The sequence below is a fragment of the Phragmites australis genome, chromosome 8, assembly GCF_958298935.1.
Source record: "Phragmites australis chromosome 8, lpPhrAust1.1, whole genome shotgun sequence".
NCBI classification, from domain to species: domain Eukaryota; kingdom Viridiplantae; phylum Streptophyta; class Magnoliopsida; order Poales; family Poaceae; genus Phragmites; species Phragmites australis.
Genome location: NC_084928.1, coordinates 2,604,458 through 2,632,156, shown reverse-complemented (window position 1 = coordinate 2,632,156; position 27,699 = coordinate 2,604,458). Strand labels below are relative to the sequence as shown.

The 27,699-nt window shown below is 43.8% G+C and overlaps 1 protein-coding gene and 1 non-coding gene across 2 annotated transcripts; both read left to right on the top strand.

Annotated features, from left to right (window-relative positions):
• Nucleotides 1-1,677: 1,677 nt before the first annotated feature.
• Nucleotides 1,678-7,170, top strand: LOC133926253 (ATP-dependent 6-phosphofructokinase 7-like). The gene is made up of 14 exons (XM_062372083.1): nucleotides 1,678-2,141; nucleotides 2,659-2,705; nucleotides 2,799-2,838; nucleotides 2,950-3,012; nucleotides 3,121-3,258; nucleotides 3,801-3,959; nucleotides 4,124-4,177; nucleotides 4,331-4,399; nucleotides 4,488-4,617; nucleotides 5,220-5,260; nucleotides 5,352-5,573; nucleotides 5,768-5,813; nucleotides 5,902-6,056; nucleotides 6,170-7,170. Exons 1-14 carry the CDS (start codon nucleotides 1,857-1,859, stop codon nucleotides 6,380-6,382), a joined length of 1,662 nt encoding a protein of 553 aa, XP_062228067.1. The 5' UTR covers nucleotides 1,678-1,856; the 3' UTR covers nucleotides 6,383-7,170.
• A 12,895-nt stretch (nucleotides 7,171-20,065) lies between these two features.
• Nucleotides 20,066-20,216, top strand: LOC133927870 (U4 spliceosomal RNA). Its single transcript, XR_009911366.1, has one exon. It is a non-coding gene; the product is annotated as a U4 spliceosomal RNA (small nuclear RNA).
• The last annotated feature ends 7,483 nt before the right edge of the window (nucleotides 20,217-27,699 follow it).

Sequence of the window (27,699 nt, the reverse complement as noted above, 5' to 3'; positions counted from 1 at the left end):
GTTCTTCAATCAACTTTAGACGCATGTTCATCGCCGAACTCTCAAAATAGATAAGGTCTGTATTTTGTCCTTTTGTCTCTTCCCTCCAATTTTGTGTCAACTTACCATAGTTGGATAAAAGAGGGACCAGTAGGGGAACTCTGAATCTTTTAAATTAAGGATGGAGACAGGGCTCAAGGCTGTGACCTCAACCATCGCACCCAACTGCTTTCTTTGCCACTGTACTCGGACATCATATAGGTCTTAAGGTGAACAGTAGAATTGTTTGCGTCCGTTTTTTGTTTCCTTTGTTCACATGTCGTACTTATATGCATGATCATGTTAGTATAGCATCAAAGTTTGAATTAGTAGAATGCATGCTTCATGGATAATTCGTTTGTTTCCAGAGTCAAAATTGAACTCTTATGTTTGTAAGTTTATTTACCTGATGCTATCACCTATCATTTTCCTAGAAATTATGTCATATTGTTGTTCCTGTTACATGGGATACTTTCACTTTTTAGAAACCCAGGATCCAGAATTCATGAGTTGTATGAGAATCTATTTGAAAGCTTAGCACAACAACCAAGTAGTAAACATAAAATTGCACGAGTAGCTTGTATCTTAAATGGTTGGATGTTCTCGGTTTCTGTTAAGTGTGTATCTTTTTCTTAGCTACACAAAAAATCCTTTTGGGAAAAAATCTTCGTGGTATACATCTTTGGTCCATGGTATAGTAGTATTTGTTGTCGTATTGAACTCCAGTTATTTCACATCTTCATTTTCTTTCTCTGAAGCTGCTCCTTTATCTCATTAGCATACATTGGCATGACATAGTTGTTGGTGTTCTGTAGGATTTCCCCAAGAACAGAGACCATGTTGCCGCTTTCTGGGATAAAGTAAGTAATCTGCAATAAATTACTTATTATACTTTTTTAAAGTTCCATCACAGTTGACAGTATTACACAAGTCCAGGGATTTTGAATAGAGATGCAATTTCGCAGTTCGCACCATAAAGCTAATTTGGGGCCGAGCAAAGTCACTACAAGATAAGGTATTATGATTTCTTTTCTTTCTTTGGCCTCTTTCTGATGGATGTCGGTGCTTCTTGCAACAGAATTTGTTGGATGTGAAAATATTAAGCGGATTGCGACACATGATATATTGTGAAAAATATTTGGTCCTCGTTGCAACATGTGGTTACGTAACTAAGTTTAAAAAAAATACTTTTATCGTTTGGTTATTTGTATTTACTGTTGTGATATGACCCAGAAGATATAAATATACAGCCTCATCGTTACCTGTGAGTGAAACTTGATTCGAAGGCAAATTTCACTCCGTAGTCTGGCCTTGTAAATGCAAACTCGGCTCTACATCCACTCAGTTAGGTAGACTTATTGTTAATATAAAAAAAATCATCTTAAATTTAGTCAATTAAATAAAAATTCAACTCATCCTATCTAAACCGATACAATTAAATAAATATTATTTTTTTCAATAAATATAATTTTATTCTATTTACTTTCACTCAACTGCTTATATGATATAACTCTGCAGAATAAATCTGCGGGACGCAACACACCCTGCACATTCCAGTTGCAAGAGAGCACGAGTCTCGCGGCCTGGCCCCCCTCCATCTGGAAGACGCCCGGCCCCACCACCAAGTGTCAGACCGCGCATCTCTCCCGTCCCCCACTTCTCCATAGGCATCGCATCGTCGTTCTCGCTCGCATCCAATTCGCTCGTCTCCTCCTCCGGTCGCCGTCACCCCTCGTCGTCACGCGCCCCCGGTCGCCGCCGTCGCCATCACCGCACAAACCCCCACAAAGCCACCCGAACCCCGTCCAAAATGGATCTCTCTTCCTCATCCTCCTCCCATGGCGCAGCTGGCGGCTCCCCGCGCTGCTGACTCGGACTCCGAGAACCCCAGACCCACCGCGCCCGTGCCCATCACCGTGCCGAGCCCGCGGGCCCACCTGCACCACCCCCACCATCACCTGGTCGACCGCCGAGACACGCCGCGGGGCCGCGCGTGGGAGCCGGAGAGGAACCGGCGGGGTGAGGCGATGGACGGGGCGGCGGCGGCCAAGGTAGTGGATGGCGAGGCTGGGTACGTCCTCGAGGACGTGCCGCACGTGTCCGACTACCTCCCCGATCTCCCGGTGAGTGCCGCGGTTCCTTGGGGACGACGATCTGGGGGGTAGAGCGGGGATCGGTTGATCGATCGCTGCTGCGTCTGGGCGAGACCGCCGGTGTGTGGCGTGGTGAGGGAGCGCGGGATCGTGCGGGAATGTGGAATCTGATGGTGATTCCGTGCGAAAGTAGGTAGCAGCTTTTGTTATTTAATTTTGGTCGTTAGTTATTTGCGTCATGGCTTGGGCTCTTTTGGTGATTCGAATTGTGGTGACCTTATTTTTTGGCGTCACCTTTTTGAGTGGTCACATGCACTACACTTTTCCTCTTTTCGTGTTTCTAATTTGGTGAGGCAGATTAAGTGATTTGTCACGGAGGCAATAGGTGATTTGTGATTAGTTACGGAGGCATTAGGTGATTTATGATTAGTTACGGAGGCAATAGGTGATTTATGATTAGTTACGGAGGCAACGGTGAATCTTTTAGAGATACTAATAATAACCAGTCTCTTTGTGATCATGATGAATTTTTCATTTGATGCTGCAGACCTACCCAAACCCATTGCAGGATAACCCAGCATACTCGGTTGTGAAGTAAGATTGAACTTGCTTACTTGATTAGCTGACTTTCTTCCTCTTTTTTTCATATTGTTGCTAACTTGAAAGTAATTTTTGTTTTGTTTTCAGGCAGTACTTTGTGAACCCAGATGACACCGTCTGCCAGAAGGTGATTTTTTTATGAACTTGTCCACTGGCATTTCCTTTGTGTTAAGAAATACTTTACTTCTAGAAGTATTTGTGTTATTTTCATGTGACTGCGTACTATTGTTCAATGCAGATTGTTGTTCACAAGAATGGCCCAAGAGGGAACCACTTCCGTCGTGCTGGACCTCGCCAAAGGGTATATAAATCTTGTGTTTTTTGTACACCAACGAAGCAATCAACAATGGCAAAGATAATATGATTAACCTTGTAAGCTTTCTTCTAACCTTGTGATTGTCTTGGTTAGGTTTATTTCGAATCGGATGAGGTACATGCATGCATTGTCACCTGCGGCGGATTGTGCCCTGGACTTAATACTGTGATTAGGGAAATTGTATGCGGTTTATCTGACATGTATGGTGTCAGCAAGATACTCGGAATTCAGGTAAAACATTACATCGCATCATGAAGTCCACATGAAGTATGCACCCATCATTTTCCCCCTGGGGTTCTGCAAGTTTCTTCTTTCCTGAAATTTAGCTGAATTTATTCTGGACTAACTGTTATCACATAGTAGTATTTCTTTTACATTATTCCAGTTGCATGAACCTGTCAATCAGGATGATGCATCAGACACAAGCTAAAGTTTGCGCAATGAATGCATATAAAGAAGAACGTTTGGGTAATGAATGACTTTTTCTTTACCAGTTTGATGATTCAATCTATCGAGCCAAATACCACCAAATCCTGTCTACCAAATGTGTGTTGTTGGTTTTTGCCATAAATCTATAACCAGTTCTTTCAACTACTGTACTACAACCACAAGCTTTTGGTATGTGGGAACAGGGACATAGGAGTCCATTGAGCCTGCTCAGAATAACCCCCTTTTGCTGAATTATCACCAATATAATCATAAAATAATCACAATGACCGCGGAAAACACAACATAATTAGTATTTGGTGTCCTTATGTTTATTTTTAACACAGGGTGGGTACAGAGGCTTCTACGCTCGCAACACCATCAACTTGACTCCAAAGAGTGTAAATGACATTCACAAAAGGGGTGGAACTATTCTCGGATCATCACGAGGAGGCCATGACACCATGAAGATAGTTGACAGCATTCAAGACCGTGGCATAAATCAGGTAAAGGAAAGAAAATAGCATTTCTACTCTGTCCTTTTCTCTCTTTTCTGTTATCACTTTGTTCTTCTCTTAAATCTATTGGCACCATGAAGATTCTTTGACAAAGCTGAGACAGTTAATCTTGTACACTGATTAATGATTTTACTCTTTGGTGCTTTGTTCAGGTCTATGTAATTGGTGGTGACGGTACTCAAAGGGGTGCTGGTGTGATTTTTGAAGTACGCACAATTCTATATTCGCTGAAAGTGTTCTCAGATCTGTTTGAATTATACCCTTTACCTAATGGCATATTGATAGACAATCAATCATATACTATCAAACCAATTCCTGAAATATGTTTATAAGTTACTCTTTACTTGAATCTTCTTCAGGAAGTTAAAAGACGTGGTCTTAAAGTTGCTGTTGCTGGCATTCCAAAAACTATTGACAACGACATCCCAGTAATGCACGTTTCCACATTGTAGTGATATTTTGGTGAAAGGTTACATCTACCTTATATGCATGAACTCATTATTACCTATGTTTCAGGTAATTGACAAGTCATTTGGTTTCGACACAGCAGTCGAGGAGGCTCAACGTGCAATAAATGCTGCTCATGTGGAAGCTGTAAGCGCTGAGAATGGTATAGGTCTTGTTAAGCTAATGGGCCGACATAGTGGTAAGCTTCTCAGAGAAACTGATATGTCATGCTAGTAACACTTCAATATGTGTGGGGCACCTTTGAGAAACTTCAGTTCTTCTATGAAAATCTTAAATGACTTTCTGTTATAATCAGTTTCCTGATGAATTTTAGTATTGCTTATTGCATTTAACAACCTTAAGTGTTATATACAGTTCTATGGAAATTCAAATAACCTTTTTCCAATCTCTTTGAATTTATATGTGTATAGATATGCATGTCTTATGCTGCCATGGCAAATTGTTGCTTGTCATGTTTCATGCTTTTGTAAGTAGAAATATGGCAATGGCTGACATATATAATCTTATTGAGTTGTGGGTGTTCCACTTCCTTTTAGGCTGCATTTAGATCATTTTTCTTCTTTGTAGACGCAAAGCACTTTATAGGTCATTAACTAAACGTGCCTATGCTTCTTAAGGCCTGTATGGATAGGGGGGTCCTTGGAATCTAATTCAAATTTGAAGTAAATCCCAACAGTTTTCATCCAAACACCCCCTTAGTAATTTCCTGGGTAACAAACTTGTCCATTCACTTGTTCCTTTATACCCTAAATTTGACTAATGATTTTTTTACTGATGCAGGTTTCATCGCACATTATGCGACTCTGGCTAGCAGGGACGTGGTATGTTCACATCTCCATCAAGCTGAAAATATTTGAAGTGTATTTTCATGTTTACATACTAGAATAAGGCTCAAACATTTCTTTTTGTCAGGATTGTTGTTTGATTCCAGAGTCACCTTTCTATCTGGAAGGTGAAGGTGGGCTTTTCAGATATATAGAAAAGCGTCTGAAGGACAACGGTCACATGGTTATTGTTGTTGCTGAGGGTGCCGGACAGAAACTTATCACGGAAACCATGCAGTCAATTGGGAAAGATGCTTCAGGCAATGAGCTGCTTCTTGACGTTGGTCTTTGGTTATCTCAAAAGATAAATGTGAGACTTGGAAATTCCACTTGCATCTCCTATTTTTCTCTACTATCTAGTTGTTGTTTGTTGTTTTTACTTCCTCTGGCTCTTTTCTGCATTAGACGACACCATTGATACTGTATGCATGCCTATGTTTCACTCTCATCTAAAGATCTGCAATATAAGTACCTGCTTAATCAGTGTTTTACTCATGAATTCAGGAGTATTTCAAGAAAAACAAGATGACCATAAATCTGAAGTACATAGGTCAGTGGGTTTCTTTGCTTCTATGCTTCAGGATCTCAACTTGCTAGTTTCAGAGTAACAAATCTCAGATGTTATTCTTCTATTGCAGATCCGACATACATGATACGTGCAATCCCTAGCAATGCTTCTGATAATGTCTATTGCACGCTGTTGGCTCACAGTGTGGTCCATGGAGCCATGGCTGGATATACTGGTTTCACTATCGGTCAAGTAAACAGTCGGCATTGCTATATCCCCTTTTATGTAAGTCGCCCCTTGGTAGGACATTGGATTATGTTTTACTGTGTTCAGCATAACAAATTAAATAAAGTATTCTGCTCCAATGTCCCTCGTCCTGATTTTTTTAATCACTCCAGAGGATAACGGAGAAGCAGAACAGAGTTTCGATAACTGACAGGATGTGGGCAAGACTGCTCTCCTCTACCAACCAACCAAGCTTCCTCTGCAACAAAGTTGTGGAAGAGGCAAAGAAGGAAGACGAAAGAACGGCCAAACTTTTAGATGGTTCGCCTTCCCATCGGAAGGTTGACCAGAAGGTTGCATCTTCCAACTCTGGTGGTAAGAAGTGAGGTCAACGCCGCTGATATGTGCAGATTTCAGCTGCAGTAGTTATGGCAACTGATGATGCTCGATTCTCCGTGTCCAGTTTTTTTCTTGGAAAAACAGATCCTCCCTATCTGAATTAGATCTGAATTAGAGTGCTAGATAAATCTTTCTTTTGTTAGATTTGTATTATTGTTGTCTACATACTAAAATTATGTGCATGCATGAAAGTACTATTATTTTCTCTATAATTAAGTGAATGTATTAAATATTGGTAAATTCATAAATAAATATTGAGATATCTTAAATTAGTGAACTAATTTTTTTAGTCTTCTTTTGTCATGCTCTATGCAATAAAAAAAAAGTGTAATGTAGGCGCGCCAATCAGATTAGTTACTCTGAATAGCTATATGCTCTTGTCGGCTTACGGATCGAACTCCGTCCACACCATCTCAATTCGCCTGCGATGAAGGATGGGTCGTCGAAACATGATGTTATGGCCGATTGTGCACCGAGGTTGCTTCAGGAGTCGAAGCCTGGCGCCGCGAGGCCACCGCATGGGCCCATGGAAGATCTGCAGGCGTCGTGTGTCGTGGCTCCGTTTCCACCGCCGGAGCTGGCCACATCACCTCAGAATGCAGCACAAATCATCAGAAGGGCGTTGCCCCCTAGCGTGCGCTTTGGCTCCACCGATCCACCATGTTGTAAATAAAATTCTCAATTATTATGTAATTAGAAATATAACTGCATTAGGCAGTTAATGTTGAATATTGTAGACTCAATTCATCAATGAATACAAGGATTACATTATCTATCTCTCAGCTTTCGGTCTTTCCATCTACTTTCGACCACAATACGTTATCAACACGCTTGTTCTCCACTGAGCAATCATAACAACAGAAGAACAGAGGTACGAATGCCTTGATCATCCGGGACACACGCTCTACACAACGCTTGTAGGCCGATACACTTCATCAACGCTAATCGGCCTTACTACAGTGGTCCTTCGATGTGGCGGCTCTGACGCTAAAACAACATAGAACCGACGACAATCAAGAAAGCACAGAGGTGGCAAACTGGGTAAGATCGATGGATTCGCCAAGAACTTACCTATCTTGGGTCCTCTATCTTCGACGAACAGATGCGTCTCGCTTTTCACTCCGTGGAGAAGAACAAGCCAGAAGCATCCCTGATCTCCCTCTTATTCGACGACGACCATATCATTTTGTCATCTTGACATAATAATTACATTCAACGTATTTTTTTAAATATTCTACTTAGCATAACACAAGATAATAGGAATATAGACATATACTAACAAATATCAAATTATGTCTCCTACTACTGCAAGATCTATACTATTTTTGGTGATTATCTTCAACGTGTTAGCTACATAATTTGAGACTTATACTATGTAATTCAAGTCTTAACTTGACTTTACAAATTTTACATCATTATTATAATATTACCATGATGATTTTAATTTACCTATAGTAAATTAATCAAATCTATGGTCAAATCCATATATGATACAATGACCGACAAAGAGTTTAATAAACTCGCGCTTGACGGTCACAATTATCTAACATGACCAATGGACGTCAAGGTCAGTCTTGCGTCCCGCAGAATAGTAGCGACACTCCCAACCTCCCTAAAAGGGAGATCCACTGCTACTAGATCAAGTTAAATAAAACATCATATCTGTCCGGATCTCAAATCTGAGTATCTGATGGAAGAGAATCTGAGCACTCTATGGCTAGCTCTTAAAACCATATATGAATAGCAGAAGGTAGCCATTCTGTCCGAAGCATACTTTGAATGGTCACATTTTTTACTATAGGACTTTAAGTTCGTCGAAAATTACAATCATGTTATTCATAAAATTTGCTCAAAATTGTGTTTTTCAGGAAAGATAGAGATAACTTTATCTATTATGTTTCCTGCTGATAGGATCTTATAGCAACAATATCATACAAGAGAATACCAAATTTGACTCAATAAATGTATTATTTTAGGTTAAAAAACATGATAAACTCTTTCTAAGGAATCATCATTAGCGCCCAATAAACGTTGCTTATTTATCTGAAATACATCATAATGTTCTGAATAATAATAAGTTCGATGGCTATATTAAACGTCATTCAAAGAACTTCAATGGTGAACGCAAACGCGAGAAGAATCAAAAGCCCTGTATACCGGATCAGGATCAAGGCATTTTCAAACTTGACAAATCTAATCTTTATCGTGAGTGTGTATATTACAAGCACTCCATTTAGAAATATTGAAACCCGAGACATTTAGTTGATATATATTTACAATCCGTTGGACGTAACCAATCTGCTCAAGGACAAAAATTTGAAGCCCACTTCAATATTCAAATAGACTCCACCAAGGAGGCTAGTTGTTCACAACATGTTCCACAAAAACCAAGTAATAACAAGATTCTTCTGCAGCCAGAAGATCCTATGAGCCAAGAAAACATATTGTCGAATTTGCTTCGCACGACATGTTTGGAGACCTTATCTAGTCTCTCAATTTCTTAGATATCATGTTATCTACGTCCTATTAAATATTATAATATAATATTATATCAGCTCTATGATACTACAATAAAGTATGTGTATTCTATATATCTGATAAGAATTTTATATTAAATTCTTTATTTTTATATATAGATTTCTACGGGGGTCAATCCAATGGAGGAAGATATGTGCCTAGTGGACATATGCATCATAAATTCTATACTTAGGGAAATCAAAATAATTCACCTCTTACTAAGACACAAGAAAATATTTTGACAATCGCTAAACACGATGCAGTGATTGTTGGCTATGGTCGTGCCATAATTACTTTTCATATGGATACATAAGTCATAATTGATGATGCTCTATAGTATCTCGATTCAACACGTACCTTACTAAATTATAGTGATATCCGTCAGAATAGTTTACATATCGAAACCCATGATGATAACAAAAGAAGAATTTCTCCTCTTAATCAATGGATATGGCAAGCTTCCCTATATATCATCTAGATTGTACTATACATACATTAAACATGTACCATATATTGCGTACCAAATGTTATTTTTTTATCTTAATCAAACCAAGACTTGGCATGATTGCATTGGTCACTCTACCTTAGAGATGATAAGGAAAATTATTAACAATTATATTAGTCAACATATCCCCAAAAATCTTCAGATTTGTGTGTATCGTATGTGTCGCAAGGAATTTAATTTTAAGACCCTCCTACCTTAAAATTCATAATGTATCACCCAGTTTCTTGAACGCATTCAAGAACATACATGTGGCTCTATTCAGTAATTTTATGGATCATCTAGGTACTCTACAATACTGATTGATGCATTAAAAAATAGTCACACATATGTTCCTTATATATAAGACATCACACTTATGCCAAACTTATTGCTCAAATAATTCAAATTAGAGCAAATTATCCTGAACGCGGGATCAAATCCATTCACATGGATAATATCGTTCCTTAACATGTATTCAATTATTGTTTGATTTTAAACACTACTGCATTAAGTAACATATGTGCACATTCACGATAGTCTAGTTGAATATGTCAACAAGAGAATCATATATTGGATAACTAAATTGTACTTGGTGATGCTCTTACCCTTCATTAAAAATGCTCAGAAATGATTTGTTTAAAAAGCCAACTTTTCTGTATTATTATTCTTTTGCATTAATTGCTTGCCAAAGGTTCTGATTTGTGGTCTTTACATCATTTATATTGTTGGTTGTACCGAATTTATAAAGGTGAACCAAAGCTACAGTGCTGTAGAAGAATGATATTATCCCATATGGCTACAGCCACACCTTCAAATGACTGACTGGAGGGGTATTTATAGCCTCAAATCCGGCAGGTAGCTATTTTTCCAATGACTTAGAAAAGCTGTTAACACCGGATGATACGGTGAGAACAGTAGCACTAACGCCGGATTATCTGGTGAGTACAATATCAGAAACTAGCCGTTATAACTCCACTCAATGTCTCTGTGAATACCGGACATTTTAGTGTACCTTCAAATCCATCATCGTACCTACCGGTGAGTTATCTTGAGTCATCTGAGCCTTTGCAACATCTCTGTGCAAAATGCTTCGGTGCATTTATCTTCATAGCACCGGACCATCCGGTAGAATGTTCTTCATTCTTTAACACTTGCAATCGTCTCTGCAAGAAATGCTCTAGTGCTATAATCCAATATGCACAAAACAAGCACCGGACCATCCGATGGGTTGATCTTCAGTCTTCTGCACTTGTATTTTTCTCTATAGGAAATACTCCGATATTACCTAGTGCAGATCACCGGATTACCCTATGAGGTTATCAGCCTTCTCTCCATTTGTCAGAAACACTCATGTGGTCTCATATCCTATTCACCGGATTATCTGGTGAGCCTATCAGCCTCTGGACATAATGCCATGGTGAGTACAAATTCATCTGCATCGGACCATTTGACGAGACAAATTTTCCTAGAACTTTTTCAATTGAATCAAATTTTGTCCCAGCTACGATAGCTTCTTAATGTATTGCATCTATGAGACCTACTAGCGTATATTCTTGACAAACATGTTAGTCCCAATGACTATGTTATCAGTAATCACTAAAATCACAATTATAGTCTAATATAATCATTTTCGCTACAAATAGCATATCAATATACTATTTTCTCGTCATATTTTTCCCACAGAATTTTAGAGGAGTTTTCAACGAGAAATTTACAATTAGGAATAATTAATCAAAGGGAGTGTTGTAAATAAAATACTTAATTATCTTGTAATTAGAGATATAACTGCATTAGACAGTTAATCCTAAAAGGGCACCCGTTGGGGTGACCGACATCCCAACATGTGCAATCTCATGTATTCAATGTTTATATTTTGTAAACTCAATACATCAATGAATATAAGGATTGCATTCTCTAATCTCTCAACTTTCAGTCTTTCCGTCTACTTTCTACCACAAAACACCAAACGCGATAGCGCGGGGCCTCGATCCTCGGGAGTGGGCGGTGGCAGGCTGGCAGCTAGAATGCAAGTTTACATTTTTGGGGTCACCGTGTAGATCCAAAATTAAAAAAATAAATTAGAGATTTGCTTTCACTTAATTAAATTAAGAAAAATAAACTAAATAGTAATCTAGAATTACTCACTTACATCCCTACCAACAGCTAAGCCGACGCGGTGCACACGGGATGGTGAGAAGGAAACCCACCCGACGCACCAAAGAAGAACAAGCAAGGAAGCTTGCATGACAGATCTAGCTGGCAGTCATGCGTTCACCCATTGCAGTTGGTACGTCGTTGCCCCCGATTCCCCGGACTAGATGGAATCAAACCACGCCCACATAAGAAATTAACAATAAAAGGGTTTTTCAGGAAACAATTCGTGTCGCATCAAAGGGTTCAATGGATCAATTTATATGTCATTAAAAAAGAGACCCTCTGGTCTTATTTTTTTTCTATATCGTCAGACATTGATATTACTTGCTCATTGTAATGGATAGGGGCTAAATAGCGTTCTAGCTAATTTGCTTAAAGAGAACCTGGCCTTCTGGTGCATCGTATAATATGAGTAAGTGTCGTATGTTAAGAAGTGAAATTGTGTAACTGTAACAATGTTCATAGACTAGTTGTCAGGGGGTGCGTTGAGTACCAAGCGTTGAGTACCAAGTCCATAGGAGTTGGAGGCGCCGTGATGACCGCGTCTTGGTGACCACGCACTCCTGCACAATAGGTGATTAGCTCTGCATGTAGAACGGTTATTGACCTGAACTCACGGATTACCGATCCACCACTTGTTATGCCTGCTATATAAACAGAAGTGATCCCAAGAGGATCTTGCGTTTGGCAAATTATCTTTACTCCACATTCTTTTATGGTAATCAGAGCCACGATCTGATTGCTTAGCCATGACAGGATCGCCGTTTTCCACAACCACCGCAAATTCCTCATCGTCTGCTGCTGCTGCCCAAATCGGCACCATGCCTGCGCCATCATTCAGCCACATGATCCATGTGAAGCTAACCCAGGAGAATTATCTCCTATGGAAGACTCAGATCTTACCATATCTGAGGAGCCAAGGTCTTCTCGGCTACGTTGACGGATCAACTCCGCAACCAAGCCAGACAATCCATGTCGAAGAAGAAGGGCGTCGCAGGCTCGCCGTCAACCCGGACTACACCGTCTGGTACCATCAAGATCAGTTCGTGCTAAGCGGCATCATCTCCTCAGTGACCGAGGAGGTGCTCAGCACTCTCATCGGCGTGACCACCTCACGTCAAAGCCTAGCGCGAGCTGGAGAAGACCTTTGCGGCGAGCTCGCGTGCGCGCATCATGCAGATACGCATGCAGCTTGCCACGACCCAGAAGAAGGACAACAACGTCAGTGACTACTACCGCAAGATGAAGCGCCTCGCCGACACACTAGCCGCCATCGGCAAGCCCCTTGAGGACGAAGAGTTCATCGCCTACCTCCTGCGCGGACTTGGGAGCGAGTACGACTCCCTGGTGATGAGCATCACCACACGCACATATCAATACTCTGTCAGCGATGTGTATGCTCACATGTTGAATTATGAGATGCGCATCGAGCACAACAACATTGAAGTTCAGATCACGGCCAATGTCGCCAACAGAAGCCAAGGGCGCGGCGGTGGCGGCCGGAACAATCGAGGCAGGGGGCGCGTCAACAACAACCGAGCTCCCGGCGGTCGCGGCGGCGGCCGTGGCGGCGGCAACAAGGAGACATGCCAAGTCTGTGGCAAGAACGATCATGACGCCCTCCGCTGCTGGTATCGCTTCGATCACAGCTACCAGGCCGACGACGCCACCAAGGTCGCGGCTGCAGCCTCCACCAATGGTTACACTGTCGATCCGAACTGGTATGTTGACTCTGGAGCAACGGACCACATCACCCACGATCTGGAAAGACTGACGACAAGGGAGAACTACAATGGAGGTGATCACATTCAGGTAGCGAGTGGATCAGGTTTGTCAATTGCTCATGTTGGAAATTCTTTTATTACTGGTTCAATTCGTCCCCTATATCTGAGACATATCCTTCATGCTCCTGAGATAAATCGTCACTTACTGTCTGTTAGAAAATTGGCCACTGATAACAATGCCTTCGTTGAGTTTCATCCAAATTCTTTCTATGTTAAGGATCGAAACACGAGGATCACACTGGCACAAGGAAGATGTAGGAATGGCCTCTACATTCTTCAGAATAAAAGGCCCAGCCAGGTACTCATGTCAGCCAGAGTCACAAGGGAGCACTTGCATCGACGGCTAGGTCATCCTGCTTCTTCAATAGTTAATCGAGTTCTGCAGAATAATCAGTTAGCTGTAGTTAGTGACAGAGAGTCCCCATATGTTTGTGATGCTTGCCAGCAAGGCAAAGCACACCAGCTACCTTTTTCTTCATCAACCAATGCATCTTCCTTTCCTTTGCAAATAATACACACAGATGTTTGGGGCCCTGCTATTTCTTCTGTTCATAATGCCAAATTCTATGTGTCCTTTGTTGATGACTACAGCAAACATGTGTGGATTTACTTTCTGAAACACAAAAGTGAAGTTGAATCTGTTTTTCTTCAGTTTCAGAAACACGTTGAAACCCTGCTCAACACCAAGATTAGATCAGTTCAGTCTGACTGGGGGGGAGAGTATCATCGACTCCATCAGTACTTCACTAGATCAGGAATAGAACACAGGATCTCTTGCCCTCACACACACCAACAGAATGGTGTTATTGAGCGAAAACACAGACACATAGTAGAAACTGGTCTCACTCTTCTTGCTCAGGCCAAAATGCCACTTAGGTTTTGGGATGAGGCTTTTCACACAGCCTGTTATCTCATTAACAGAATGCCTACACCCACCATACACAATGACACACCTCTTCACAAGCTTTTTGGTTCTAAGCCTGATTACAAAATTCTTCGTATTTTCGGTTGTGCCTGCTGGCCAAACCTCAGAGCTTATAACTCAAAGAAGCTGAATTTCAGATCCAAGCAGTGTGTCTTCTTGGGATACAGTTCATCACACAAAGGGTACAAGTGTTTTGATAGGTCTACATGCCGTATTTTCATCTCTCGTGATGTCATATTTGATGAAAACTTGTTTCCCTTTGCTGTGCAGCCTGTGTCTGAAATTCTGAATCCGAAAATCACACATCACCCAACTCTGCTACCCATTGCAACTAAACAGCCTGTATACCTCGAGCACGCTCTCATGAACATTGAACCTATCCAATCCAACAACCCACATGAACCAGTAGTAAATGATTTTCAACTTAGCAATGACTCAACTGACTCTGCTCCTAACTCTGATGTCTCTCCTAGTAGTGTCTTGCCTGCAGGTCTGACAGAAAATTCAGAAGAAAATGCTGCCACCTCAAGCCATACTGATGAAGATGTTGACCAAAGTCAAGCACAGTCAGATGGTCAAGTGCCCGGCCATCCAATGCGTACCAGACTTCGTGACAATATTGTGAAACCAAAAAGGTTTACAGATGGAACAGTTCGGTATGGCTTAAACACTGAAGTGGCCACTGCTGAAAATCCGACAAGTGCAGTTTCAGCTCTGTCAGTCACTGAACCAAGCAGCCTACAGCAAGCTTTGAAAGATCCAGGGTGGAAGCAGGCTATGGATGTTGAGTACTCAGCCTTGATGAAGAATGACACATGGGAACTGGTGCCCCTAAAGAAAGGTATAAATCTCATTGACAGTAGATGGGTGTATAAAGTAAAGAGAAAGTCTGATGGTTCAGTTGAAAGGCTGAAAGCTAGGCTGGTAGCAAAGGGGTTTAAGCAGCAATATGGAGTTGATTTTCTTGACACCTACTCACCAGTTGTCAAACCAACTACAGTGCGTGTAATTCTGTCATTAGCAGTCACTAGAGGATGGTCCATGCATCAGATAGATATTCAGAACGCATTCCTTCATGGTTTTCTGAAAGAAGAAGTACACATGCGGCAGCCTCCAGGTTATGAAGATAAAGGACAGCCATCAGGTTATGTTTGTAGATTGAAGAAGGCTCTATATGGCCTGAAACAGGCCCCACGAGCTTGGCATTCAAGGTTAACAAGCAAACTGCATGAGCTGGGCTTCAGTGCTTCAAGAGCAGATGCATCATTGTTCATATTCAAACAAGGAGGCATTACAATTTACATGCTGATTTATGTGGATGACATCATAATTGTTAGTTCATCTTCTGATGCTACAAGAAAGCTAATTCAACAACTGAAAAATGAGTTTGCTGTCAAAGATTTGGGAAAATTGGATTACTTTCTAGGTATCCAAGTCAAACCACAAAAGGATGGTGTGCTGCTGTGTCAAAATAGGTATGCTTCAGATCTTCTGAAAAGAGCCAAGATGGATAGGTGTAAGCCAATATCTACACCTATGTCTCCCAGTGAAAAGCTGACCAAAGATCAAGGGAAGCAATTGTCTGAACTTGAAAGATTTCAGTACAGAAGTATTGTTGGAGGCCTTCAGTATCTGACTATTACAAGGCCTGATCTGTCCTTTGCAGTCAACCGAGTTTGTCAGTTTATTCAGTCACCAACAGATTTACATTGGGCTGCAGTCAAGCGTTTGCTGAGGTACATCAAAGGAACACTTGACTTTGGACTGAAACTGAAGTGCTCAACACACTGTACTCTCAGTGCATTTTCAGATGCAGACTGGGCAGGTTGCCCTGATGATAGAAGATCAACCAGCGGGTTTGCAGTATTTCTTGGATCAAACTTGGTGTCATGGAGCTCTAGGAAGCAAGCTACGGTGTCCAGATCCAGCACTGAAGCTGAATATAAAGCTATTGCAAATGTGACAGCTGAGCTGATATGGTTGCAATCTTTACTGAAAGAATTGGGTGTATTTCAACACAAAGCGCCATTGTTGTGGTGTGACAACCTAGGAGCAACCTATCTAACTGCAAATCCCATGTTTCATGCTCGAACAAAACACATTGAGGTGGATTTCCATTTTGTCAGAGAGCAAGTTGCAAGGAAGGCAATGGAAGTCAGGTTTATCTCCTCCAAAGATCAGCTTGCAGATGTCTTCACTAAGCCACTGCCAAGATCACCACTCATTTCTATCTGTCGCAATCTCAACTTGAGATCACCAAGCTGTGATTGAGGGGGTGTGTTAAGAAGTGAAATTGTGTAACTGTAACAATGTTCATAGACTAGTTGTCAGGGGGTGCGTTGAGTACCAAGCGTTGAGTACCAAGTCCATAGGAGTTGGAGGCGCCGTGATGACCGCGTCTTGGTGACCACGCACTCCTGCACAATAGGTGATTAGCTCTGCATGTAGAACGGTTATTGACCTGAACTCACTGATCACCGATCCACCACTTGTTATGCCTGCTATATAAACAGAAGTGATCCCAAGAGGATCTTGCGTTTGGCAAATTATCTTTACTCCACATTCTTTTATCGTACATGTCTCTACCTTTAGAGAGAAAATCCAAGAAGCTCCTCGATATTAGAGCGAAAACACCACTTGGGTTCCAGATTTTTCCCTTAGATTTTCATATTTGCCAATCGAGTTATTTAATTTTGCCAAAAGGCGTACGTCGCTGAAGAAGTCTCGAGCGCGAGCGGGTGGCAACGGAGCACGCGGGAAACCAAACCTCAACCGGCGCACGAGGATAAGGAAGGTTGGGTTTTTTCTGGCTTTAGCAGTCTAACTAAACTTTAAGCTGGTTTTTGAAAAGGTGAAAAATTAATTTTTGAGAAAATAAACTAAAATCTGAGAAGCTGATTGAAATGAGCTTTTTTGGTTTTTGATGTGCTGAGGAATTAAAAATTTATTGTAAAAATCAATAACAAAAGTCCATCAACCATTAGCCAGAAACAAGAAACTAATTTTTCAGTTCAAAAGCCAAAAGTCTCAGCTCAACCAAACACAACCAAAATCGAGACGACTATGAAAATCCAACATGTGGAAGAGGGTTAAAAGAACTATGCGTGTGGCCCGTGGAAACTCAGAGCCCAACTGGAAACGTGAAGTGGCATGCGTGGATAAATTTTAAGAATCCAAGAACAGCATGTATAGTTTTGTATTGTGATACAAAATACCAACAAAAATATAGTTCTCAAGTGCATAATACTCGTAGTTAGGTGAAAATTGATTCTTAAAATTGTAGTTTTTTTTTATATGGTGATGATAATAAAAACGTAGTTATGTGAAACTGTTTTTTTAAATATAGTTTGCGATTACTTGCTTAATATAGGTGTAGTTTTGTGTATTTTTTTTAAAAAATACACTAGGGGTAGGGAGGGGTAGTGAACAACTGCACCCAGGCTTGGGCGACGCCGCTTTGCACTTGGCAGGGCGACAACTCCAGTGCTTGGCTTTTGTATAGTTGGCTGCCGGACTTAACAGGCCACTGTTGGTGTTATCGTAGTGCCGGACTTCGTGCGCGTCATCTCAATGAAACTTGAAGTGTGATGCTATTATGACCGGACATGCACGAGGCGGAACGCCTGCCGCTGCCGACCTGCCGTTCTGGCTCCGTTTCCACCCGCCGGCAACAACTCAGGCGTCTGTTCCCCGAAGGCCGGAACGCGCGCGGCTCCGCTTCTCTTTTCCGAGGGGCACGCGGCTCCGCTTCTGATCCATCCAACTCACGGACGTCGCTGCCCTCGGTTCCATACCTAGCTGTCTGAATTATTTCTGAGACGTGCGATACATCCGACTGCTTAAGCATGGACAGCCTTTTTTTTTTTTTTTTTGCTATCTTGTGTCTGAGAACAAAGCGGAAAACTGAAAATGTACTTTATGGTTGAGAATACGCGAACGGACCGAACATATTTTCACTGTTAGCTCAGAGCTGCTCGGCGGAGCACGCCGGCGGCGAGGCTGGGCCGGAGAGGTGGCGGAGAGCACCAAAACAAAACTGCTGGGAGGTGAAGAAGATTATGGAATGATCAATTTGAGGTACTATAGGATTTTGGTGGCCGATTTCGCAGATTGGGGATGGGAAGGGGACAAGTACCTCGAGTTGGATCTCGATGACTCCAATAGCCATCGTCACCCGTTAGGAGGCTGAAGAGGAGCTCCTCAAGGATGGGCTTGCGACCGGGACGTCGATGGATGGGGTTGCTTATTGGTGGTGGTGGTGGTGGACGGGACGAGTTGGGGCCTCTTCTTCTTGTTGGTGGCAGTGGTTGCCTGTGAATTGGAGCTCGTTGGCGGAGAGGTCGGTCAGCAGGGAGGCTAAGAATGAGCTGTAGGAGCTGGGGGTCACCTTTGGGGCGATTGGTCGTAGGATCATCATTGGCGAGCGACGCAGCGCCCTGTAGCGTCAGGCTCCGGCACCTCCCCGAGCTCTGCATTGTGTTGGACTTAAGGTTCCCGTCGCGCCGTCATGGAGACTCATGCAACTGTGCGGTGATGCAGTAGCGACCTCTCATTGTGCCGTCGACGGGGGCGACAATGGAAGCAGCGTCGCATCGACTCGGGCATGAAGCGCTTTAGAATCGTGAGTCTCGGGCATCCGAAATTGGACGCCCGAGCCTGAGCTCGGTAGATTGAGCCTGAGAGGTGCTCCGGGTAACAACCCAACACCTCTCAGTCACCTCTCCGGCTTGCTCAAGCTCAGCCACCTCTCGACGAGGGCAGCAACCAAACAAAACAACCCCTACAAGCCTCAACGCTCGGATACACGGGCGGCTGGCTGTGGAGCCAGTACGGTGCACACGAGAGGTCGATACGGTGGAGCAAACCCCACTCAGCACACGAGAGAATACCACCGAACCAGCTGACCACGCGCACCCACCCTGTAGGGTGGCGACACGTGGCACATGGAAGTTCTCGCAATCGTCGAGAACGCGTTCTGGCGAGCTTTTTACTTAACATGTCATCTTCCAACGGCGACAAGTAAAAAAAGAAAAAAAAATGTTGCGCTTTATTACTCTTAAAATTTAAAAACTATAAATAGTCATAAAAATTATGACAAAAATATATGTTTTAGAGGATGCTATAATCTATATTTAAAAAATTTCAACTCAAACAATTACTTTGCAATGAGAAAAAAAAGATAAATTTCATTGTACACAGTAAAAATCTTTTTTTCTTATTGTACATAAAATATTCTTTTCTGAAATTTTTTAGAGTTGAAGCATAGTGTCATCTACAACATATATTTTTTAAAAAAAATTATAACTATTTAGATAATATTTTAAATTTTGAGAGTAATAGAACGTCGTGTTTTTTATTTTTTATGTCGCCCTCCAGAACGGATGACAACAGACTATTTTTGCACTTTTTTCACATGAACCTCTAGTTTTACAATTTTTATTTTTGAAATATAAAAATAAAAAAAAATCACGTTCTGGCTCACCTCACTCTTTGATAGGCCGGCCCAAACAACCTAAGGCGCATGCGCGGCAAAGCAGTCTCAGGCCTCGAGCCCTCGGCGCTTGAGTGGGCGAGCGACACGAGCCAGCGCGGAGCCCGACGATACGCGCCCGGCCCGTGGACTAGTGCGCGAGAAGGCAGGAGAGTGGCCCGTGAAAACTCGAAACGGCCCAGGTGGAAACACCCCGTGAGGCCGTGAGCGGTCTCGGGTCGGATTGCCGATTATTTTGTCCCACCTCGGTACCGGAGGAACACAGATGGAGGCGAGGCGGGTATAAGAAGAGGAGGCAGGCGACCTGAGGAAACCATCTTTGCGCTTGGGGCAATGACGCAGCTAGTGAGGTCATACCGAGGCGCGTCAATTGCTGGTTGAAAACTATTTCCAAACCCCCTCTTTGGCCCTCCCGGGCCACTGAGAATTTCTGGAAGGGCTCCTCCTTTTCGAAGGAGTGAAAGCCCTACAAATGTTAACCAAATTTTTTTCCCATTATCTGCAAGATAATAAAGGAATTTAGATAGCCATACCGAGGCGCGTCGATTGCTGGGTAAAGCTTCTACTTCCGAACCGAATTTCTGTAAAGGCTCAGAGAAACAATTTGCAGTATACTCCTTAAATTATCAAATTTGGGCAGCCAGATCTTCTATGCCCCCTAGTTTTTATGGAATATACATATTTCGGATCTATAGGCAAATGTGATGCATTGAAACATACCTACCTGAGAATTATGATGCTTTGCATCACAATATGTTGTGATGGTTCAGGATTCCAGCAAGGATAACCAAAGTCGTATGCTACATCAATTGCAACCTAGAAACCCATTCAGTGTCTAAATGCTACTATGCTACATCAATTGAACTAGCCAAGTTCTTGACCTACAGTACTTCTAAATGTCTACACGCCTACAATCAGCTTTGGTAAACCAGGCATCTCTTACATAAACATCAACCTTGGGGCCTAACTATGGTGTTTATAACCTGCTTCAGGTTGCTGCAGGACAAGATCTCAATATCAAGATTAAGCAGTTTGAGCAACTTCTCAGAGGTCTTGGGAACGACACATTTCTTGTATCCCAACTTTGCAATTGCCATCACCCGCTTGTCCATTCTTGGCACCTTTTAAGAGGAAAATAAAAAGAAATTACTAAGTTCCTGTTCCATATGATCACTACTAATAATGCATGCCCCCCCCCCCTAAAAAAACTAATAATGCATGGGCTGGATAACTAATGCACATTATTTTCCACAATCAAAGCACATTATTACTGTTAAACACCCCGAGCAAATGAGAGCCCACTTAGGGCATGTTTGGATGGTCGGCTCCCCTCATGCTTGCATCCGCGTGTGCAGTCGCTTGTGCTTAGCGCGTGTTTGGTTGCCTGGACCAGCTCTCTCGCCTGCACCCGCCCGTGCAAACGCATCGAGCGAGCCTGGCTCCGCGCGTACACCGGAATCGGGCGTACGCACCGGGGCTAGCTCGCCCGGTGAAAAACACTGTGCATGATAATTTTTTATTTAACTTTAGATTTTATTTAGTGGTACAAGAGTGATCCAAAAATTCTAAACGTTTTCGTAAGCAAACTAGAGCTCACTAGCAACCCATTTTAATTAATTTGATAAAAAAAAATCTAAGTCAATATTTAATTAAAATTCTTCAAAAATTATAAAAAATTCACTAATATTCTTATCCTGTGATGTACTAATTTATAAAAATATTTTCAACCTAAGTTATTTGATAAAAAAATGAGTTTCTTTGTAATGCAACGTATACTCATGCGGGCAACCAAACACAATCTTTTCTCAGCCAGACTCAGCACATGCAGCCAACTAAACAGACCCTCATACATCAACTCAGCCTACATGACTTGTACGAACCAGGCTGAGGATACTCGGGCAACCGAACAGACCCTTAACGTTTACACGCTCATCTACTGACGTGCACTGGATGAATTAAGGTGTTTAGCCTGTTTCCCACGTTAGCCGAGGAAGTTTTTGTATTGTATATTTACTTTGCACAAACCATTTTAAACTTCATTTAAATCATTTCATCATGCTATAAATTACCTGACCTGAGGATCATATTGATTTTTAAGGGCATGATTTGCACTTTAACACGTACAAACAATCCATATGTGAAGTTTGGAACAAGTATAAATTGCACCTCTACTGGGCTGGATTTCAAATTCTTAAACAGAAAACAAATTATATCGTATTGTTATAGAAAAAAATACAAAAAACAACATACAGTATCATCCTATTTCTAGCTAAGTTTTTCTTTAATGAGAGGATATTGGCTGGTAGGGAGTTTCCAGAAAAATCGTAGGGCGCTTAATTATAATTGTGTAGTCACTGTTTACTCGTTTAGACGGTAGATTTTTAACAGCACAGAAAACATCTGAGTAGGCTTGGAAGAGAAACATAGCGGGAGTTCTGGAGAGATGGAGCTCTCCCCCCTCCTTCTCTTCCGCCGCTGATCTCCCCCCTCCTCCCCCCTCGCCGGTGCTTAGCTCGAATTCGGCGTCCACCCATCCGCGTGCGCCTTCTCCACTGCTCAAGCCCCGATGACCTCCTCCCCACTTTCTCCTCTCGTGCCGCCATTTTGGTCAGGTGCGACCTCGGCGGGAAGAACAAAGGTGCAACGATGGCTGCAGGATTCGCCCCTCTCTGCCTCCTCGGATGGCTTTTCACCTCCAATCTGGCCTCCTCCCACAGCGGTGGTCCATAGCTCTGGTCTACTGCCGCTAGAGCGTAAGTGTAAAGCAACCATTTAGGGTGAGTCGTCGGGTTGTAGTTTGGCCAGGGTGCCTATAGTTTCCGACCTGCAGTTGGTCGATTCTGCTGGCCTAAGCTCCGCCACCTGGGCACCCTCGCCTGCTGTTTTTGGGGATCACTCCTCTCATCGTCCACCACCCTTGGCGTTTGGCTCTAGCCAGGTTGTTGACAGTGGTTGGACCTTGGTCTCTGGCCGTCGGCGTAGAAGAAAGCCACGCGAAGGTCCTTCTTGCAGGCCTTCCCCTCCACAGTGTAGTTTGCCTGCCGCCCTCAATGGACGATGCCTAAACTGCTTGTCTTGCACTCACCAGCGTGCGGATTGTCGCCTCCCCCCCCCCCCCCTCGGTGCTTCCACTGCAAGGGATTTCAACACCATGCTAAAGACTACAAACGTGCGCGGGGAAGCTCCTCTGGTTCTGATGCCGTTGGCCGCTCTCGTCAGATTCTACAGATTGGGTCTTCTGCAGATTCCACACCGTTTGGCTCTACGGCTGATGTCGACACCCCACCCCAGCACACTGACTCCGGTTCGCTCCGTCCACGGCCAGGCTCCACCCCTTCTGGATCAACGGCATGGGGTTCCACACCACCCTCTTCTCCGTCGCTGCACTGCCAGACGCACGATGGCGTTGCTGTTGATTTCCAGGTCTCCGCTCAGGAGGTGGTTGTCAGGGCTCCGGAAGGGGCGCTAGAGCACCGTGTTGTCCCATGGTCCGACGCCATCGTCGGGGAGGAGGCTTGTCTTCGGTGAGCGATTCTGGCTTACGCGAACGGTGCATGGAGGGACCTTCGTGCATTGGACCTCTTTGCATTTTTAGCCAAAGATCTTAGCGTTCTGGAAGATGAATTCAACATCAAGACCTTCTCTCTAGATAATTTCATCATTTGTTGCCGGTCGCAGTTCGCTTGGGATGCCATCCTTGCTGCCTTCGGCCAACCGGCATCTACGGTAGATGTTGTGTGGTTCTTCCGACCTTGGACCTGGCTAGCGTATGCGTCTGCCGGGGTTCTTGCCTACCGGGCAGTCATTGCTTTGCAAGGCGTTCCACCTCACACGTGGTCGATCTCTTCGGCGTAGACGCTCCTCGACCGCTGCTGCTGGGTCGAGCGATTTGAAGATGATGCCGCTGTGTTTGGTCGGACCTCGCCATTCTCTGGGTTGTCGCTTGGTGTGATGCGCCGTAGTGCATTCCTGACTTGATAATCATGGAGGTGACTGAGCAGGCCACTGCTTCCCGTTATGATGACCCTGAGCTTCATCTGCTTTTCGGCAACCTATCGCCATTCACCATGGAGAACCAGACTTTATGCTTCAGTGTCAGCATCAGGATCAATTCTTTGGCACAATTTCATGTGCCATCTTCCACCAGCGGCAGTGATGGTTCCGTTTCGTCGGTCAATGGGGTTGCCGATGGCCCTCCAGCAAGCTGCATGGGGCGTTCAGGCCTCCCTAGTGGGAGGTGCATGACCTTCCTACCTCTCCCTACTCCGGTGGCTGGTTCTGCTGCTCCGCCGACCGCTGGTCGTGCCTGCGGTGTGCATTGGGCGCCTGGTGTTCTTCATTCCTCCTTAGCTTCCGTGCATATCTCCTTTGGCTCCTTTCATGACGATGCTTCCAAGGCGACCTCTCCTCACATGTCTTTGCCAACGGAAATAGGGGCATGCGGTGGCCTTTCTACAGGTCGTGGTATGGGGCGTTGGACCTTGTAGTCGGCTGGTTCAAAACCCATGACACCTCCCATGACGCTGTCTTGTCCAAAGCCTTCGACCCTATGATGGATGAATCTCTTATCACCCGTGACGAGGCTCTGTTCGCCCCGTCCTGCACCAGGCTTTCTGTCCATACCGAAGCCCATTCAGTGCAGTCACGCAAAATCACGCTAGTGTATTCGCGACATCGGTGCCGTGCTCGAGCTACTGCTAAGTCCGCGCGGAGCGGAGACCCTGCCTCTCTCGTCGGGGGAATTTTGACTCTAGTGGGCCTATCTCCTCAGAGGCCTTCGTTGGGCAGCCCATCCACCCCTCTTCGCGCACGCTCTATGGGCTAGGCCGACTGTTCGTCCACACGCTCCGCTCTTCACCGCTCTGGTCGCGTCCGTTGTCGGGCAAGCTACAGAGCTAGTCAGGAGGGACCTTTGTCTGCTAATGGCTCGAGCGCCACTGTGGTGGTCATTCCTGTGGCCTCTACTGCTGGATCGGCCGTTGAGTCCTTCCTTCAGCAGCTCACCTGGGAGCTGCCTACACCGCTTGCTTCACCCCCTCACAGAAACGTTGCGGCACCGGGCTCTGAGTGTGCTCCCAGGAGAAGCAAGTGCCTGGCCTCACAATCAGCCTTTTCGGCTATGCGTCCATCCAAGTGTGGGGAGGCACTCCTCATGCGTTGCCTCGGCCTTCTCAAGGATGGTGAGGTGGTCTCGCAACAGCTTCACCAAGCGTATCTTCAGCTTTTTGAGCAACCTCTATCGGGCCAGCACATCCAGGCCCTTCATGTCAGACCAGTACATCCCGGCCCTTCAGGAGTTGTTCCCTACACAAGCGGTTGCGGTAGCAGTCTTCGCCGCTCAAGAGCCAGCCTGTTAAGGCGTTCCTTCGCGTTGTCGACGAGCACATGGATAACCACAACATCTTATGTTGGAATGTTCGCGGGCTTAACTACAAAGCCCGCCATGGCGTTGTTCAAACGATGTGTTCAGAGCAAAAAGCTTTGGTTGTATGTTTACTAGAAACAAAACTTGATGCACTCAACCGTTCTCTACTCAATGAGATGTGTGGCCCTGCCTTCTTCGATTACTCCTTCTTGTCATCGTCAGGGACAGGGGGGGCGTGTTAGTCGCCTGTCGACAGCCTCTTGTCCTTAATGTTGTCCAGGTGCTTCAATTCTCGGTTAGTGTCCAAGTTTCCTCCACCTCAGGCAAAAACTTTTTCCTAACTGTTGTCTATGGTCCGAATGATGCTTCTTTGCAAGATGCATTCCTCGCTGAGCTTTCTACGGTTCGCACGCTGTTATCGAGGGCCTAGCTGATCATCAGTGACTTCAACATGATTTCCCCGGCGGCTGATAAAAACAACAACATAATTGATATGAGGTCCAATAATTTGTAATGCCTCAAATAAATTTCCAAAAATATGCAAAAATTCACCAATATTCTTCTCATGTGATATACCAATTTATAAAAATATTTTTAACATTAGGTTATTTGGTGAAAAAGAACGATCCTTTATAACACTCTATTTATATGTATTTTTTTTTATCATTTCATGTTATATTTCTATTTAATTCAATTTGAATTCAAATAAATTCAAACATACACAAATTAATCCAAATACTTATAGAATGCATATAAATATGAATGAATCATTCTATCCACTCTAATCTCACCAATCAAACAGAAACCTAGCTCATCCTATCCACTCTAATCCCACCAACCAAACAAAAAACTGGCTCATCCTATCTATCTCAACCAAACAGAAAATTAGATCATCCCATCCAAAAACTTGGATGATCATATCTCATCCAACCTCACTCTCCACCCAAACGCACCCTAAGTGAAGTCCCATTGCCACCATTTTCTCAAACAATTGGACCTTCGAAATAAACGCTGGGATTTTTGATTTTTCACAAGTTTCAACTGATTTTGGAAGTAACTTTTACTTAGCTTCAAGGCTTGCAACCATCTAGGCAGGGACGTACCTAGCTCAAAAATTGAGCGGGGTATACCAGTGACCGTGCATTTATAACTTTACGAAAAAAGGACAAGTTTATTGAAGTTCATTGAAAAACAAGAATTTGAACGAGGTATGTGCCCTCGTTGGCTATATGCTGGGTTCGCCCATGCATCTAGGGACTAGGGACCTTCAGTTTTAAGCTTTTCAATCTAAACTTCTCAAAACACTTATTCGCTAGCTGCAAAAACTCTAGGGTAGCCTAATTCGGTGATGGTGGCGCACTCCATTAGCGGTAATTGATAACAGAGCAAACATATGCATACACCCTTACGTGGATCTGACGGCTAACATGAATTCATTCTTTCTTTGGACATATGGAAACCAACGTAATTAATCGTTTAGAATTTCCGCTCGTATATAGTCACATATATGGCACGTTTGGGAGCCTAGAACGGTTCTGAATCTTGGTCGATTTAGTAGAATCACTACCAAACACATTGGGCTACAGTCTATTCTAGCGTGGAGCGACTTGACTCGTTCCAGCCGTTTTGCCTAGGTTAATTAATTTTTTACCATCCTACAAAATAGCAACTTCCCAAATATCACTCTACTAAGATGCATGTTCAAATGCCATTTCGGTCCCACTCGAATGCGCTCATTTGCCACTCTGAGCCATTTTCACCCACCACCTCGCATTTTTCTTTTTCTTTAGCTTTGTTTATCATGGCTAGACACACAAAGATGCTTCTACCCCTCTTCTTCCTCCCCTTCTTCTCTGGCCAGGGCACCCCACGTCCATCTTCGCCAGCCCGACATAAGTCATGGCCAAATGCTATGGTCTGGGCACCCCATCTCATGGTTCCTGACTGCCACACATTGGGACATGTTCACGACCTCTAGCTAGGTCGCACCGCCAATAGGGTATTGAGCCCGCTCACCAGCCCAAGGCTCACCTATCGGACGCCCCACTTGACTCCAGACAATGCGACAGCGAGGGAGGTGTCGTCCAGCCCTATGCACGCGGAGAGGTTGAGCGCGGAGGAGGGGGCAAGGCGGAGTGGCATAACACAACCTCGGCACACGCGGCTCACGAGGCGACACAATTTGCGATCCCACATGTCATGCACCCTAGCCAACGCTTGGGTGAGCACATCCATCGAGAGCGTCTTCACGCCTCTACCCCCACCGCTAGACCCTTGGCTGAGTTGGCTCATCTCACAGGACAAGATCCAATCCTGTTGAGCTGGCTCGAGAGGAGGCAACTAGTGAGGTGTGGTTTAGGTGGGGATGAAGAGGAAGGAGAAGATGGTGACGTAGGGGAATCAGTCGTCGCAGGGAAGAAGGCGTTTGCAGTGGCGGCGGCGCAACATCGATGGTGGGTGACCAAACACGTGCGAGGAGGCTAGAGAAGAAGGGAAGAAGGATAGGGGTATAAGCGTCTTTGCACATCCAACACCATGTCGGACAAAGCCAAAAAAAAGAAAGAAAAATGACAGGTGGCAAGGG